Below are 18,452 nucleotides of genomic sequence, written 5' to 3' on the forward strand. Positions count from 1 at the left end.
TGCCATGGGCTTTACACAGATCAGGCATTGGCTCCAGATCTGACCCGTGTAGATGACTTTTCCAGAACTGAGAGAAGTAAAGCTAAGGATAAAAACAAAACTACCACGTTCTCCTCAAAAAGAGAAAGGGGAGGAAAAAAACCAAGTATGCAGAAGGCATAAAGCATCTTTTTGATTGATTCAGGAAGTTAACAGTCAGTGAAGCAATCTTCTGAGATTCAGCTGTAATCCAGAAATCCATGCTTGTCCCTCTTACCAAGGTTAATGAGTTCCATGAGTTAAAAGGCCCAGCCGTGAAGATGCTGAAGCATCCACATGTGCCAGCTATGATACTGTATTTGGAGGTTTGAATCTGCGCTGGTCTGAGCGCTGAGCAATTTTCCATCTGGGTTGACAGCGAGTTTGGAAGCTAACACTGCACACTGTGAGCCCAGCGAGCCCCTCCAAAACCCACTGGCCTGAAAATCCCTGTCATTTCAGACACTACTGGGGAACAATTTTTAGCCTGCCAGTTGACTCATTCAATCCAGTATCACTTTGCTGGAGTTTTCACTGCACTTGGCTCCTGCATTCCGGTACTCACTGCAAGGCAGAGCACCAGATTGTGGAAGCTGGTAACAGTAGTTGGGAGAACTTCATTCTGAAGGTGTATAATGGTGCATTGGAGTTTGCATTGTGAAATTGTGAACCTGCTTCCAGCAGAGTTGCAGCAGTCACCTGATTTGTCTGGAGCAGGTATGTCTGAGGTCTCAAGACAGGTATGTCTTGAGCAAGCACAAATTAAGCAGGGTAACAGCGAATTGAAGCTGTGGTTTTCATTTATTTTTGAGGAGTATGAGGCATGATTCTATGATACGGGGCACCCAAGAACATTTCAGCAACTTTACCATTGTGGTGGTGGTGGTGGCACACCTTTATTTATTCAAACATGAATTGTGGTCACAAAATGAGGAAAAAAAACACAAAGGAAGCTTGTTCACTGTCATGTTTTATTGAACAGTGCTCCACCTGACAGTTCTGCACCCCTCCTGGTGATTTTCTGATGTGTGTATGAACCCTGGGCCACAGTGCTGCCCCATTAGGACACACAAACCATCTCCTCTACAAAGCAGTGCCCAGGAGAAATCCAGGCAAAGACTGGTGTCCCCACTCTGGCATCACAGCGGGGATTACAGTGGGCCTCAGGTACTCAAGGATCCCACTCTCATGCTGTTTGGTTAGCCAACTCCTGCTCTTGAGGCTGTGCTTCTTCTTTTCCAGTCATCTCTCCCCTTAATGCAAGAGTCCCAGAAACAACTGGGATGAACTTAGCCTGGATGAGCTTCAGGCTCCTGCCAGGAAGGCTGAGCCTGAGGCAGATGAGCATTTCTGTGCATCAGGCTGTCTTCTGATGAGCTGGCTCTTTGAGGAGAGGAGGAATCCACAGGAATGCTTTCTGCTCTTCACTGAAACAGCTTCTTTCAGCTGTGCCTGTGCCACTGTTGAGAGGTGAGCTGGCTGTGAACATACCAGGTATGGTCCTCGTAGCAGCACTGTGCACTCTGGAGAATACTCAGACAACTTGTGCAGCTTCTGCTTCATGCTGCTGGCTTGGAGACTGCCTGTGCTGCCCTGAAGCTGCCCTGCTCTTGACTTGAACCCCTCACCAGCTCTCCCTTGAAAAACCAAACCCGTGCCCTCGCTTGTCCAGGCTGAGGAGCAGCCCTCAAACAGCACAAAGTAGCATAATGGAGTCAGTAACTTCCACTGTACTCAGTGCTTAGCTCATGGTTGGAGCTTAAAAAAAGAAAGTGCAATGGTTTAATGGGGGAAGGGGTCAGGTCCCCAGTGCTGCAAAGCAGCGTAGGGTTCTAAAGCAGATTTACCCCCTGCAAGTTTGTGGTGTGCTGTCAGATCAAAGCTGTTGAACCTAGAGCAGATTTTCCAGGTGGGGAGATGTAGTGCAAATCAAACTATAAGAAGCAGTAACAAGTGACTCAAATTATCCAGGTTAATCCAGGAAAGCTTACAGAACAAAGCCTGTACATATCCTCTACACAGGTAACAGGCTGAACACTGAGAGAACTCAGTGAAAAATATTTCTTTTTTTATGCTGCTGCTGCCAATCAGCTATAATATGAATATATGTTTTTAAATAAAAGATTGCAAAAATAAATTTTCAAAGCTAACAAGGAGCGTCTGCACCAGTATGCATCCTAGCTTACTATTAAATTACAAGTTCCCATGACATGAGCAATGGACTTGGCAAGGTTTAGCATAAGATAACAGGCACCAAAGCTCGGGGGTTATTTGTCCATCACTGGAAAAAATGCACAAAAGAGCTGTAGATAATAGCCTTCACCTAGAAAGCAGGCAGGAGTAAATTCAGGCCAAAGCTCTGGCCTGGCAGTTCCAGCTGCTCTGTTTGCAATCTGACCTGAAAAAATAGGAGAGATTCCACTGCCCATCACATTCACTTCTTGTGGAGCAGCTCCTGAACTGCCTACTCCCAGCATGGACAGAAAGAGAATGCTTCAAAGCACAGTGAAGGGCAGCAGTCGCAGTGTTTTATCTCAGTGTTTTCCAAGATCAACTTCCTGTAACTATTTGTAAGCACCAAAACAAAACTTAAACAGGCAAAGTCACATTCAATAGAAAACTTTCTCCCAGGAAATGGGATACATAAAATAGCAAAACTTTATAGCGCATAAAATACTGTACATATTTCCCTGCTCCCAGCTGCAGCCCTGTGTTTTCAGGAGACACCAGCAAAACCTGCATTTTGTTGTTTAAACTGAAACAATGCAACAAAACAACTAGAAATATTAGAGAACTTGATGTGCCCTAGGAGGATGGATTTATGTTCAGTTAGGTAAACAACAATGAGCTCGGAAGGAGGAGAAGGCAGCTCTGAACTGCTTTTCCAAGTGCTGAAAGATTTAGGCAAGGAACTGCCTAGCTTAGGTTCACAGTTCAAACGCAGGGAACTTGGCCTTGGTTGGCACCAGCAGGTCAGCAAGAAAGTAAATTGTTCCAGCCATTCCTGAGAAGGAGAAAAAACAAAGTGCTTCAGAGAGATTCCATTTGGTCATCAGAGTTATCAATTTGGTCATCAGAGTTATCAGTTACTCAGGGAGAGAATGCATCATAAAGATGGAAAACAGGCAAATGCATTCAGAAGGAGCTGTATCATTGCTAATGTCTGAGCCTGTAATTCCCAACCAGCTTAGGCTCTTCAGTAGGGAGAGCATTTTCAAATCAGTCAAATGTTGGAAAACTACCTGGGAAAGTATGACTATTTTTCTCACTTGCAGCCCCCTTCCTTCTTCTTCACCTGTCTACAGACTTAAAAATCTTTGCAAATATCTTGGCAGAACTCTCAGTCATGTTGCATTGCCTCAGATCCTCACTTTGTGTCTGGCTCTTGCTCCTTGGTGTGCCCCAAAGCTAGGGGGATTTATGTTAGCTAAGGAAGCAGTTCTTTCAGCACTACCTACTGATGGCAGATTTTGGGGGATTCAATGAGCACTACAAAAGGGATCCTGCTTGCTCTGCACTCATCTTTGAAATGCAACTGGAAAGCCTATGCAGGATTTTAATCCTTAAAAATGTGTAGAGACTGAAGAGCCAGGCTGCAAATTACCTGAAGGCAGACTTGGGCCTGTAAAATCATTCCCATAAGATGTGTGCAGAATGTGTGCTGGAGGCCCAAGAGGATAAGATGCTCCAAGTGGAGCCACTGGCCTGTTACAGGAACACTGCTTCTGGGAAAGGGTAAAAAGAGCAAGCGCTATTTCCCTCCCGTTCTTTATGCCGAGTTCTGCAAAGGGTGCAGTGGAGCATTTTCCTCAGGGCTGAGCTGGCTCATATTCAGGAGCTGAATGCATGCTTAGGAATGGAGGTTTACCTTCAAAGAGAGAGAACGGTGTGTCTGGAGTCCGACAGCCATGCTGACCATAGCTTAAACACCACTCTGCAAACTAGGAAGAAAAGGAATAGCATTCAGATTTCATTAGAGAAGCATCTTGAGATAAATACCACCTTCAACCTCGTATCATCCCTTTGCAGAACAAAGCTTCTGTAAAATATTCCTTCTGTGCAGGCTGTCAGGCAGCGACTACCCTGCTCAGGGACTGTGCTGGTGAAACTGGTTAGAGCTAGCTCCCTCTTTACCATGATAGAAATCAGGTTTCAAAGGAGCAAGTTGCACTGTAAAAAAGCAGAAGAGAACAACAATCCTCTCTCCTCTCACACAGGTTCTTACCTTGCAGGCCCTGTACAGGTATTTCATGTTCTGAGTGAGGTTGTACAGTGCTAGGAAACCATAGGCATTGCCAGCAGTCCCGTGGCAGAGCCCGTAGCCTTTCTTCAATAACCCGTACTGCCAGATCACTTCTGCACACTGCAGGGCATCGTTCAGGTACTGCTGTTCCCCAAACACCTGGAGAGACAAGAAACATCCCCCCACGCTGAAGAGATTTCCTCACACAGAGAGCATCCTCATGTGAGTGAGGGGGCTTGGGTTAATTAGCTGCTCATGTAGTCTTAATACCGTGACTCTGCTTTCAAAAGAGGATGTTTTTGATGGGATGGATGGGCTGTATGACCATTACTTGACACACAACTAGCTATTACCATTATCACCTGCAACAAGACACCCCCGAGAAGGCTGATGAGGATTTTCAGAAGTAATTTTTTAAAACACAATTTAATAATTAAAAAAATATATATATTTTTTAACTTTCTGTTTCAGTCATTGGTCCCACAGGGTGATTTAATTTTAACAAGACAGCCTGATTTCAGGCACTGGGGTCCCAACAGCGTTTTCTCCTTGATGAAGTTCCACATTTAGGGGTCACCAAAAGATATCTGCAAGATTTCTGGTACCTTGTAGGCCTGGAGAAGCATGTAGATAACACCTGGTGCCCCATGGCACCAATGGACAAGCAGGTCTCTGGTGTCATCAATGCAGGGAGGGTAATTGCCTGAAGGGAATTTGAGCTGGCAGACGTAGTCCACGCTGGGTTTGACTGCGTTGTGCAGCTTTACTTGGCTCACTCCGAGGCCAGGCTAAGAGACAAAGTGTTAAAAATAGGAGAATTACCACTGTGTCTCTCCCTAACAGGCCCAAGGTCTGCCTGAAAGAAACAAAGCCAATTATAATCACATCTGTTCTTGCTCCTTGTAAATGAAGTTGTTTCTTTCACATCCCAAATACCTGATAGTCCTCAGGCTGCTCTGTCAGCAGCAACTCGTTTCCAGTCATACTCTTGCATCCCCACAAACAAAAGCTTCCCCACGTGTGTCACACAAAAGCCCTCTAAGCAAGAGAAGAAAAGTCTTTTCCTGAAACGAAGCTGATGTAGTTTCAAGTACCCAACTTTGGAGTAAAAAGGTAAACTGCATAAAAACAGTATTAGGGATGAATTCCAGGGATGATTCCTAGCACCTAGAGCACAGCAGCTGTGAGCTGCTGGGCCAGCCTAACTGCCTGTGATGCTGCATTTTCATGGATGTTTCTGGGTAACTGCGAGGGTGTAGCTTCACCACTGACCTCAGATGGCAGCAAGGAAGGGGCTTCAGCATCCTCTCCAAATGACACTGCCCCACAGGAGAGCTGCACTGCTCTGACCTCCTGTGGCAGACTGCAGTGAGACTTTCATCTCGGGATCGCGCTGTTCCCAAGATGGTGATAGCTTGAAAATTAAAAATCAATACTTGTGCTATAAAACCACTGGAGACATAAGTCCAACATCCTCCTTTCCACATTCCTGTTGTCTGCTTCTCCCACGGGTTTTTTGTGTGTTATGCTTGGCTGGTCCAGGCTCCTTGTGTTTCATACAGCAGAGAAGCATGAAGCCTACACAGCATTTTATGGGAGACAGACTTCCTGAAGAGAAGCCAAGCACTTGAGACCTGGTGGTCTTCCACCTGCTGTGAGAAGTCTAATATTAAAAAAAAATAAATCATATTTCTATAAGCCTTGCTATATTCAAATAATTTGCATTGCTCGGTGAGCGCTCTAACTGCTTTCAAAAAGCAATGTTGTTCATTGCTGTTATGACAAAGCTTAAGCACTGCAAATGTATGCACAAAATGACCCACGTGGGATTTTTCACCCTGATTTCAAAGCTAAGGAAGATTCCCAGAACAGCAATGAGTTGAGAAGAACTGTGAGAAAGACCACATCAAAGTAAAGAGGCATTGCAGCTCCCAACCTCTTGCCTTGCTCTGCCTACTTCAGGCACTACAGAACTCAGCTGCTTAATGAAAGAAGTCCCACTGTTGTAACATTGAGATAGAAGCTCTGATTTTGGGAGACATTTTCCAGCTTTCCTACTACATGTATGATCTCTTCCACCATGCTTTTCTTACAGCGATTTTCACTCTGCAATGATCTGAGATGGCTCCAAATAACCACCTCCTAAAAATACATAAATCCGAGAAATGTCAACAAATGGAAATACTTTGTAAGCACTTAGAAAATAGGGAAGCTTAGATCCTGCTGATGATCCCTAGGCCTTCGTTACATGAAACTGCTTGTGTAATGTAGATCCTCCAGATCACCACAGAGATGGAAAACCCAATCTCTTTGATTTTCAGACAGACTTGGAGAAAAACATCAGAAGTGGAAGTATGTGATCAAACAGAAGACAACCTCAGACAAGAGATTTTGCCTGGCTCAGTATCACCACAGAGCCATTCAGATACTCCTTCTTGTTCAAAGAAATGTGAAACAGGTGCTGTCAGCCCCTGCCCTCCAGGTGCTTCTTACCTGCATGAGATAGTAATAAATCCCAGCCAAGCCATGGGCTGCCCCTACGTAGTATTCCTGGTACCACTCATACATCAGTGGGCTCTTGGTTGTAAAGTTCCTCCTTTTGGCTAGGCTCTCTCCTGAGGCTACAACTGCTTCACAGACCTGTGGATGGGAAGAGATGTGTGTGAGGAAAGTACTGCAATCTTGCATTCAGCACAGTAGATAACCTCAAATAGAAAAAGCTGCTGTTAATTCCCCATGTAAGGTGGGGAGCGTGGCTGAAGCGGTGAAAGAGATGCTAATTCAGTGCTATCTGGGCATTTGTAAGGATTTGAGGGATAGGGTGAGGGGAACATGTAGCACTTCTTCCTCTTTGGAAGAGGATGAGCAACAGGGAAACCATGATGTGGATTCTCATTCGTTGCCAGAATTTTCTGCATCTAGCACTGATTTTTATGTGCTCAAAGGTGAGTGGAATGGAAAGAGACAGCTAATAAATCAAGTGGCTAATTCAGCCTCCACTGCTGAGAAGCCACAGTACCTGCTGAATGTGACTTTGAGGGATCTTTTCCTCTCCAAAGTGCTTGTTCACAAACAGCAGTGCATACAGATAGCCCATGCGCCCATACAGCAGCTCGTCTGGCACTCGTGGATCAACCTTGTGTAGGTAGAGCAGGCTGCAAAGAAAAAAACCCGTGACAGAGATGAGAGGACAGCCAAGGCCATGTAAACAAGCAGTGAGACTGGAGGTCTAAAACAGAGTTTATTCCCTAGTGCTGCCTATACCCTAAGAGATATCATGAAAGTCCCTGTCTCAGCTTTCCAGTTGTGCAAGGTACAAAATCCTTCTCTCCCCTCTGCTTCTACTTGGCTTCTTTTGTTCGGTGTTTCACACTGCAGCCATATTATGTGTATGTACTATTTCAGAGCACTAGCTCTGGGAAAGCTACTTGTGGGGAAGTCTGGGCTACGTGAGGCACTCACCATTACTTTCCTGCGATGCTGCTGGAAGTGCAGACCTTTGCCAGAAATGGTTACTTTCAAATTCAAGTATCTGCCTATTGTGGCTGCTCAAGGAATGCTAGAAAGTCAAACTAGTATTGTGAGTGTGTGGAACAATCTCAGCCTGTATTCTTACAAGTCCTGATAGCAAAGCTCATTTCATTCCCTGTCTACAAAGCATGCAGAGCAATGCTGTCGGGAAAAGAGGTGCTTGCATGAGATAGAAATCTGGGTAAGAGGTGTGGAGTGAAAGCTGGATTCATGGTTTAACACCAAGCCTCTGCAGGACACTGGGACATAGGAGAACGTTTTCTTTAGGGAGTGAGAAGCAATAGTGAGGACAGTGTGTGCAGCATGAATGCTGTGGGCTGTTTGTGGGGCAGCCCTGCAATGACAGCTGCTTGGTTGGCACCGGCCCACAGGTGAGCAGCAAGAGCTCTGCTGGAGTCAGAAACATTCTCTACCATTTTTCTGACTGTTTTCATATTGCAAATTTGGTGATATTCCTGTTGTGCTAACGGGGATTGAGTGCTGTGCACATTGGCACTTCAGTTCACTCTCAGTGCAAGGTTCCAGTTTTGCCTCTCCATACAGCACCATCAAGGCTGGATGCCATTCCATGAGCAGCAGGCAGAGATTTGAGTGGCTCTGTCTTTATTTTTCCATTCATCTCCAACAAAACATTCCAAAAATGCCATCACTTTTAAAACTCAGCATCAGCAGCTTCAAGGCAGTACCCTCAGCTGCTTCCTGCTGTGGCTGCAACAGGGAAAGGGCTAAAATAAGAGCTGTGTGTGCAGGGCTTCCCTGTCACAGCAGTGTGAGGAACAGAAGAGGTGCTTTGGCAGCCCTTGCTGCCAGGCAGAACTATGTGCTGTGAAGAAAAGAAGCAACCAAATGCCCAGTGTACCCTCAGAGCAGAGAGAGGACGCTGGGCTCGGACTCCCTGTGGCAGGAGTTTCCCTTGGCACTGGACTCAAAGTAAGCAGAGATATTGAAGGAGAAAGGAGGAAGAAATGTCTCAAGGAGATGACCTGACCCCATCTCCTCTTGCACTGCTCCTAGGGGAGGTTTCTCACATTAAACCAATGAGACAGATTCTGCATCCAAGACTGGGAATAAAGGGGGTCCTAGCAAGCCCATCCGGCAGGGATCCTGCTTCCAGCTGCGTGGCCTGAAGAAAAAATCTTGCCTCCTCAAGTCTGCTGTCCCCATGTTGAAGGAAAGCAGATGAAGAGGAGGGTTTCCAAGGAGGAGCTCAGCAGTTCAGCAGACAGGCTCTGCTTAGCAGCAGGCTGGTAGGAACAGATGCTGTCTGTTGAGGATGTCAGGGAAATGTCAGGTGCAATAGCAGGAATGGATGGGTGGATAAATAGTTCCACCCTTGCTAGAGATTTTCAGCAATATGGATGTAAAACCTTCTCTTAGTGGGGAAATCTGGAGTAGTTGGAGCTACTATTCTTGCTCCCTTTGCACTACTGCTTCTGCCTCCAGCTGCCTTCCTACCTATGGTTATCAGGGGAGCTTCTGTTGTTTTAGATATGCATGGCAGAACCTGCACAGCATATGTACAGTAGGAGATGCTTGGTGTGTTGCCAGGATGTGCTTCTCAGAAATAAGGATGTAAACTGAGGGCCTGGAAAGAAAGAGCCGCTGCTCACAAATCAGCCTGTTGTCCCAGCTGCCAAAGAATCACTGTTTTCTGGGCAGAGGGGAGGTGAGGCAGCATAGAGCAAGATGGGATTTTTGTATGCCCCGACTCTTCTCTGTAGCTGGGACAGAAGTGCATTTTCTATACACTTGCACTGCATAACTTTGCAACTCTTCCGTAACCAAAAGGCATATTCAAAGCTCACTTAAGAGTTTGGATCAAGGGAGCTGTTTCTCAAAGAGAAATATTCCCTTTTTAAAGGGAGCGTGGTCAGGCTAACTGCTCTGGGAGCTGGTAGCAGAGTAAGGACAGTTTAACTGTTTCTTCCAGAAAGACCCATTTTTCTTCCAAGATGTATGAAGAAACCCATTTCAAGGCTTTGCCCTTATTATGCCATTAGATGGCAGTGCAGGATCAATCACACGCTTCCGTTCAGCCACAAAACTGTAGGGAGAACAGGGGGGATGCATGAGGGGGAGATCTACAGCAAGAGTACATTAATTAGGGATTTTCTACAACTTGGGGCTTATGTACTGACTGAACTGGCTGGTAATGGCTGACAGGTTAGTTCCCTTGTTATTAACAAATACAACAAATCCACTTTGACACAGCATCAGGCAAAACTCAAAGCACAGATTATTTCAAGAATTTAAAAAGGGAGTTATGTCTTCAGACTGACCATATCTGCACAAATGAAAAGCTACCCTAGTTAAAGGAGTGGGAACTGAGTCTCCAAGTCACACGGGCACTTCAGATACCCATCCATGGTATTTTTAATAAGTGTTAGGCATCATGGCTGTTTTAAGGGCATTGGTGTCATACTGAAGTGCCTGTGTTTTTGTCTTGCTGGCATGCTGACCACTCAAAATAGCAATTCTATGCAGGGCTCTTTCTCATTTTCTCAATATCCCTTGAGCAAGAAGAGCTTGCAAGTGCAGTCTCCCCCTATCCTCCTTCCTCTGCCATTTGCTGATCTGACTGTAATACTGCTTGTATGTCCTCTTTTTTCTTAAGTATCTAACTAAAATATATTTGAAAACAGTTGAGGAAAGGCAGGAAATGGAATTAAATGAATCATAATCAGCTGCATTCAGCACTTGAAAAGGATGCTTTCAATCTTAGGTTAAAGTCAAAGTCAACTAATAGCAAGTTGGAAGCAAGTGACAAAGTTCTTCTTTTCATCAAAATGGATGTCAAGCTGAATTGAAGAGCTCTAAAAAATCCTAAATCTCACCTTAATTTTTTTTGTAAATATATTTATTTGGGCATTATTTTTCCCCTGTGTTATCTGAATTATTTCTAAAGTGGCAATACCAACTGAGGAATACCCTTTGCTCCCCAGCCTGCAGCCATGCACATTTGCCCTTAAGCTAGATGTTTCTTCAGGGCACAACAAGTTTGCTTGTCTTGTCAAGTTTCTGAATTCTCTGAGAGTGTTTCAAAAAACACATTGGGGCATAGAGGAAAGGCCTTGGTACAAAGCCAGACCAGCCCTACAGCAAGTGCAGAAGGAACAGGAAGACATAACCATGCGTTTTACCGAGTGATGCAGTCTTCTGACTGCTTGTGGTTCTGCAGTTTGTGGTAGATGACAGCAGCCACTGCCAGGGGCCCAGCATCTCCACACAAGAAAGTGATGGATCGTCTTGTCAGACAGCTCAGGCTCTTCTTCACGTACTCATGGGCCACGTGGAGGTATGCTGGGTCTCCATACACATCATGCAGGTGCAAATACAGCACAGCAATGCCTGCAGAAGAAACACAAGTTTTGTAACCACCAGCAAAGTTGATTTTTTGTGTCTTCTTCCCGCTACACAGCTTGGCTGCTTTAACACAACGCACAGCCTGGCCCTCAGCCTCATCCAGGTCACTAGCCTTGTGAACCTCTTCTCGGGTACATGCAGGACGTAATAATGCCCAGCAGCACCATCCATAGCTTCTCCTGGAGGCTAACAGAGCTTCTGCTACATAGGTTGCATACTGTTTTAGTAGTAGAGAGCAAAAGATGAGACCCAGACAAACACACCTAAACCTATAATCCATACCAGGGACTGGTTTGTAAAACCTAAAACACCAGAAAACATCAGGCAAGACAGGACTTGTGGCAGAGCTTGCAAGTTGGCACCCTGTCTCAACTGCTTCTTCCCATGCCAAGAGCTGAAGGGCTGGGTCCCTTTATTTGGATCAGATTTAAAAGTGACATATCTTCAGCACTGGGAAGCAACACCTTTGAGACATCCTGCTTGGCTCTTTCTCCTCCTCCCACTGGCTCCCTCTGAGCAGATCCCAAGACCTACACAACAGACTGGTGCATCTTACAAAAGCAAAGACTCTCCTCTGCAGCACAACGTTCACGACATCAGCCCAGATCTGGATTAGAAAGAGCTACCTGGAATGCAAAAGCCCCATTATCCTCCTGGGATGTTTTCAGCAGGGTACAGACAGGTACAGAAACAACTCTGTTACTAATGTCACATTAATTATTGTCCTTTGACTCTGTCTGCCCAGTCTTCATCCAGCTCTTCAAGCTTTTAGTACATAACTGCATTCAGTAGATCTGTCAAATTCAAACCAACCTGATCTGGAAAGCACCCTCAAACATGCACTGGAGAAAGCTTTAAAGGGCCTACAGCTAGTTTCATCCCTTATCAATACACATTTCTAAGAAGTCACAGGTCTTGCATTTAAGTCTAAATTAATTGAGCCAATCTCTGCAGATTTTGATGTTGCAAAGGGGTGGTGGTGCAAGAAAAAGCATGCTGCTGAATTACTTTCTGTAGTACTGAGGGCAATTTTAAATTTAAATCTCTTTCTCATTTGGCATGGGTAATCTCAAAAGCTTCATGCTACAGACAATTCAATTTCACTTGTACATTAAAGGCAGATTTCCATTGCCTAGTGAAGTTAATAACCTCGTCCTCTCTCCAAGCAGTTCAGTGTTAGAATTTCTGAGGGAGAAGCTCAGGTGCATGATACCATCATTCAGGTTCATCAGGATGTGGACATGAAGTCCTTCTTTAAAGGAGAGCTCCTCTTCGAGCCAGTCAACCTAAAGTTACTTTCCCTGATTTACTGAGCACCTAGCACAGCCTCTAGACTCTTAGAGGTCTGACAGCTGCCTGAGCACAGCTTGCACTTCTGAGTGACCTGCTTTAATATACGCCTTCTTGCTTTGTAAGTAACTTCCATTCCCATGGCTATCGTACCACCCTAATTGTGTACATAACTACCATGCCAAGACACTACTGCTAGGACTGAATCCCAAGAAAGTAAGAGTCTCAGCAGTGTTTTCCACTGACTTGTCTGCTTTTCCTCTTGAAAAACATTCCTTGCTCCCTTTCCTCCCCAGCCTAAGCGCTCTCCAATGGTCAGTCTTTTGGAGAAGATTCCAAAAAGCATTGATCTATATTAAGCTATATTAAGGAATGGAAACAAGACCTTTGCTTTCCCCAATCATTTACTCCCCCCCCCCACTTTACCTTTAAAAACTAAAAGCTGTACAAACTGTATCTACAGACAATTTTTTCAACTCATTCTTCAAAGGAATTCACACTCCTGAGGTGAATTCCTCCTTGCAGCATAAGATCTGGCTGTACGGCCACCTGTGTATCAGACATCACTTAGTGGTGCAGGACTGTGGTGAACATGGGTGCTGCTGACAACCTATTTTTTCAATAGGGCTCTGATGACCAAAAAATCTGTCTCTAACATGCAAGGAGCCAATGCACCAGAATGTGAACTCCTGAGATACTTGCTAGCTGCAGGGAATCAGGAGGCAAATACCAGTTCTGTGTATCTCACATCAAAGCCTGTTTATTTAACATCTCCATCTCTTGCCATCCTGTATAAGAAGTGTTACAAATGCAGAGGGATGCTTTGTGTTAAATATTTATTTTGGGGAGGTGTGGGAGGAGATTTAAATGCATGCACTGGAAATGGATGTATTTGCAGCAATCAACTAATGCCAACGGTCCTAATTTCAGCATCCATTACCTCCAACAGAGCAGAGAGAAGACGAGCTCTTGCTCACGTGCTAAAGCACTGCAAGAGGCTGAAAACAATCTCTACCAGATGACTGTTCTGCTGATCAAACAGAAGGAAAACTGTGTCTTGGCTTCCCCACAAGTTCTGTTGGTTGCACTACCACTGCAAACAGTTCAGTTGGTGGGAGAACAGCAGCAGCAAGGCAAAGCATTCCCCTCACGCTGAGCAGAATGGATAAAAGTGGTGACAGCTCCACTACAGTGCTGGCAAGACCAGCATGGACGCCCATCACACTGCTCTGAACGTGCCTCCTTATCCACCAGGAGATGAGCCCCAGTGTGGTCTTTTCACAAAGGTCACCAGGTTTCCACAAGAGATTTCTGGGTCACTGCTAATTTGGATCAGTTCCAGACCTGTCATCTACAGTAACAAGGAAAACACCTGGAGATCTTATGTTGACCCAGAGAAGTCAGCCAGCGCTCTCAAAGCAAGACATCAAGGAGTAGAGAGCAGTGGAAACTCACCTCTGAACACTGCAAGAAAGCCTGATGGTTTCTTGTGGGAAATTCAATGTCATTTTGATAAGGCATGGCATAAAAGTTACACAGTGGGGTAGAACAGCTCTACTGCCCAGCTCTACTGCCCAGCTCAAAGGACAATAAGCGTCTTTTCTGGTGCAGAGGTATGGAAATTATCTCACACTCACTGATGCATTCCAAAGCCATTTCTGGTGTTTTTTGTTTTTTTTCCTTCTGAATAGAACTGTAAGGTGATGCAAGTCCTTGGGATTATGAGGTTTTTTCCTGAATTTCCATCCATTCCTGAACTGCTTTTCTTTTGCTGGGTGTATCTTTTGAAGAGCGCCTTCAGAAAGGCAGCTCAGCCCTACTCTCAGGCCAGCCAAAAGCTGGGGCAAGCTACCTGCACTAATTAGTTTCTTCCAGAGGCTCTCAAGCTGTCAAAGCCATGGCTAGTGCATTGCTAGAGAAAGCAATGTTTGCATGGGAAACAAATCCCAGAAGCACTGCCAGAAGGGGCACTAAGCGGGCTCTCCCTTACACAGTGTTTCAGAGAGCAGACCACCCCATCATCTTGGAAGGACGCAACAGGCCACCAGGGATCAGACTCAGGAGCTTCTTGGCTTTTGCAGTCAGCAAAGATGTGGCAGTAGTGACGTCAGGTCTCTTGGTTCTTTTCTACCATCTGGCCTTCTAGTCAAGGTAGCCTTTGGACCAAGGCTTCCTGGCCTCTGAGAAATACCAATGCACAAGCAACTCTTGGGCATCCTCATGCTGATCTGTCTGAAAATTGATGAGACCATCGTAGTCCTGCCAAGATTTGAACCATTTCTGATTCAAAATTAGCTTACAGCAGTTTACTTTCCCTCAGTCAATACTCCGATAACAGCAAAACAGATTAAGACCATAAAAGCTTTTGCAGCTGTCCAGCTAAACAGATTAAAAGACAAAACGGAACACGAGAGCTGAGCCTGGTATACACCCAGGCACATTCTAGGCTTTGCCTACAGAGCCTTGATCTCTATGGGGAACTGAATGAAATCATAACGAGCTGATCCAAATGTGTTTTGAGGACATTCAGCTGTATGCTGGATAATCTCAACCCAAGCACATTGTCTCTGCCTCCGAGCTGAAAAATGCAAGTCCTTCCCTTCCTCTACTCCAACTTCACATGCCAAGAAGCAGTGGCTTCACTGGCACAAAAGCAAGTGAGGAGAGGAAAGGCTCTCAAGTGTGCTGGGAAAGAAAAAGGCACCAAAGTAAAGTGCCAGCATATGCTGTGTATTACTGGGTGTAATGTAGTATGCTGAAGTATGTTGCATTTCACGCAGAGTTTACGCTAGAAGAGGCACATTTCAAATCTTTCTTATTAGTGGCCACAAGAGTGCGGGTTGATTTCAGACTGCTGGGCAATGATTTACATGAGAAGATGCTCAACAAGCCTTTTCTACATAAGCAATTAAGGGAAAAAGCTGCTGTCTTGGCCCAATTAATTTGCTCTCTGGAAACCAGCGCTGAATAAATTAATACAGCTAGGATTAGAAAAGAAATGTGGGTGACTAAGATACAATGTAATATGTGCAAACTTCACTTCTCTGGCAGTGACCCATAGGAAAACTGCCCCCAGGCTTTTTCTAATCCTATTAGCCAGAGCAGGAAGGTTGTATGCCCAACAAGAAATGATCCCAGGGTAGGAAGAAAAAAAGGAAGAAATTAATGCTCTCCCATGCTGGAATTCAACAGTGGCGTGTTGGCGTTTCTTATTAACTGCTTTGGAGTACTCTCAGTGCCTGTCTACCTTGCTAAAATTTTTAAGCAGCCATTTCTGACACTGCTCTCACCAAGCGGTAACGTTACCTTAGCAACAATGAGTACTGTTTTCCCAAGCAAACTGCTGGCATCAAGTTCCACAGTATCCAAGCAGAAGCCATGCTCAGATTATAGTATGGAAAATTGCCATTTGGGATTACAGCATATAGGTTAAAAAAAAAAAAAAGAAAAAGCTGTGGCAGCAAAAAGTCTTGCAGCAGCCAAACAAGTACCTGACTATCCCAAGATGCTTCCCTAAAGCCTGGCACAGTGCAGAAAGCAGCAGCAGAAAAGCTGACAAAGCACCCAGCAGAATCCAAAGGTGTATCCTCCCTGGCTCCAAGGGGTAGGGATAGGGCGGGGAAGGTAGGGCATGCTCCCATAAATGAAAAAACAGGTTGAAAATGCAGAACAGGATAGAGTCGAGCTCCTGGAAGCTTTGCACAGAAGAGTTTGACTGAGTAAGGTTTCCCTCTTTAGTTCTGTTCCCTCAGCAGATGCTGAAGCAGAGGTGGCCCTGGCTGAGTGGAGGGGCACTGCCTGGGGAACTGTCTGTCAGTCAGTGTCTTAAGATACAAATCTGCCCAAACAAAAAAGATGGACATTATTGCAGGCTCTCAGCTTATGACTGCCACTTACTGCTGCTTACAGGGAAGTGGCCTACCTACTACACACATGCCTGCTTCACAGAAAAGCAGTTTACTTGTCAGCACTCTTGCCACAGCTAGATTTGGAGCCAACCTCTTCAAAAGCTCCAGTATTATCTCCCAGGCAGATGCATTGCAATCCTCCAGCTTTATCTGTTGCACAGGTTTGGCGCTATTAAGGAAGACCCAGTCTCATCTCTGCAGTCCTCCTTTGCAGTTTGAGTTCTGATGCCAAAAGCGGGGGCTCCAGAAATAACAGCCCCTGGGCTTAACAGATCGTGCAAGAGAAGCGCCGGTCACAACACACGTTTACTGTGGATGAAGTGGAGAAGTGAGTTTGACTCGGCCTAACTCAGAGGACAGCTTCAGAGCCATCCAGCCCCGTTCTGAGCAGTCGGCCATGCCCTACCTGCCCAGCCCGTGTAAGCCGTGCAGTCCCGCGGGTCAGCAGCCTTCAGGCCCCTCTCCATCTGCTGCAGCAATTCCCTTATTTTGTTGTTCAGACGCTGCGTGAACTCGGGAGTCAGCTGCAGGGAACGCAGAAACACCAAAATCAACATCAGCAAACGGGAGAAAGGCGGAGTGAGCGAGTGGAAGGGTGCGGGCTGAGAGCGCAGGGCCGCGCTGGAGAAAGAGGCGAGCTTTAAAGCACGCACACGGCGCGCGGGGCCGGAGGAACCTCAGGGTCCCCCGAACAGCCGGGACCGCGCTGCATCCCTACTCACCCGGCCGGACGCATCGAAGTACGCGGTGCCCAGAGACTTGTCGTAGTCCGCGTACGGGTTGGGCAGCGCCCGCTGCGCCATCATGGTGCTGCTGGTGCTGCTGCCGCCGCGCGCGCCGCCTCGCCTCGCCCCGCCCTGCGAGCCGCCGCCGCCGGAAGGCCGGAACCGCGCCGTGCCGCCCCTCCGCAGCGCTGTCGGCTCGGCCGCCATTTTGGTTCTTCTTGGCGGAGCTCGAGTGGCGGTTTGCCGTTGTCCCTGTGGGATTTAGAGCTCCCCTCAGGCTGGCTCTGGGGGTTTGTTTGCTAACCTGCCCACACAGAGCGAGGAACGCAGGCGAGCAATGATTTTACTAGGAAAGCTGCTCCCACGTTCCCTATGCAGTCCCAGTCAGCCGCGGTGTGAGGGTGTGGGTGCAACGCTGGTTTGCTTATTGCATCTGGAAAAGGTCGTGCTGGAGTTCCTGGGGAAGAAAAGGTGAGCGAGTTGTTCAGAACACATCCAGTGCAGAACACTGAGCCTAGTTTTGTGTTACCTGAAAGTAACCCGATAAAGTGGTTAGAAACTAGACTCCAGCTGGTCTTCATTATTAGCAGCCCCAGCCCAGAGGTTGTTCTGGAACGTTCTGCATCTGAAGCGGCTTGCCGCAGCAATGGGAAGGAGGTCTCAAAACCTGTGAGGGAGGAAGGAATGGTGTGTAGTATGTCCTGCTCCACAGCATCAAGCAAAGACAGATCCTCGGTAAACATTAGTCCTGGTTGCTGGCACTCTGGTAGGCTGGTTGCGTGCCCGTGGGTGCTGTGGTTATATGGGTAAAACTCATGTTTCACAGTTCTCCCTGAAGATCACTTCAGGATGTTTGATTGCCTGCACCCTACTCATCTCCATGAGGACACAAATCCAAACGTCGTGCAGAAACATCTCCTACCATAGAGAAATGGCTCCTCCTGCACTGCCCTACCCTGCAGTAGGCGTCCTGCAGCACTGCAACCTCGGCTCTCAGTCAGCAGGGTGGAGGTGCTCCACAGAATTGTGAACGTTGGGCACGCTTTCAGCTGTAACACTATGTGTAAAACAGTGATAAGTTTAGAAACATGGCTATTTTTTAGCTTGCTATATTTGATCTCAGCAAACAAAACTCATATTCTAAAATCTTAGTGTGTTTTTGAGGTTAAAAAGGTTTGGTTTTTGAAGGCAAAGCAAGTGTTCTATCTTGTCTCTATGATGACAAAGTTTCGCATTTTTAAAGGATATCTGGAGGGAGGAGAAGTGTCTTTTTAATTGGATTCTGTTTTTGCAATATGCCATAAGCATGATTGCATTTTGCATTGATTATTTTCTTTTAGCAGCTTCTGTGGGGAGATCAAAGCTTGAGTATCA

General features: G+C 46.1%; 1 protein-coding gene across 1 annotated transcript; it reads right to left on the reverse strand.

The window, feature by feature from the left end:
- Nucleotides 1-970: 970 nt before the first annotated feature.
- LANCL1 (LanC like glutathione S-transferase 1) lies at nt 971-17,218 on the reverse strand. The gene is made up of 9 exons (XM_048953795.1): nt 17,076-17,218; nt 16,760-16,877; nt 10,933-11,140; nt 7,281-7,416; nt 6,755-6,901; nt 4,867-5,049; nt 4,244-4,420; nt 3,887-3,959; nt 971-3,022 (listed from the first exon to the last, which is right to left on the reverse strand). Exons 1-9 carry the CDS (start codon nt 17,157-17,159, stop codon nt 2,946-2,948), a joined length of 1,203 nt encoding a protein of 400 aa, XP_048809752.1. The 5' UTR covers nt 17,160-17,218; the 3' UTR covers nt 971-2,945.
- Nucleotides 17,219-18,452: the final 1,234 nt, after the last annotated feature.

This window comes from Lagopus muta, chromosome 8, assembly GCF_023343835.1.
Source record: "Lagopus muta isolate bLagMut1 chromosome 8, bLagMut1 primary, whole genome shotgun sequence".
NCBI classification, from domain to species: Eukaryota; Metazoa; Chordata; class Aves; order Galliformes; family Phasianidae; genus Lagopus; species Lagopus muta.

Coding starts and splice junctions, on each gene's coding strand:
- LANCL1 (XM_048953795.1), bottom strand. CDS start 17,159: ATGATGGCGCAGCGGGCGCTGCCCAACCCGTACGCGGACTACGACAAG. Junction 11,141..16,759: donor GGCTTACACGGGCTGGGCAG/GTAGGGCATGGC, acceptor TTTCTTCTGCAG/GCATTGCTGTGCTGTATTTG. Junction 3,023..3,886: donor ACCGTTCTCTCTCTTTGAAG/GTAAACCTCCAT, acceptor TCTCCTTCTCAG/GAATGGCTGGAACAATTTAC.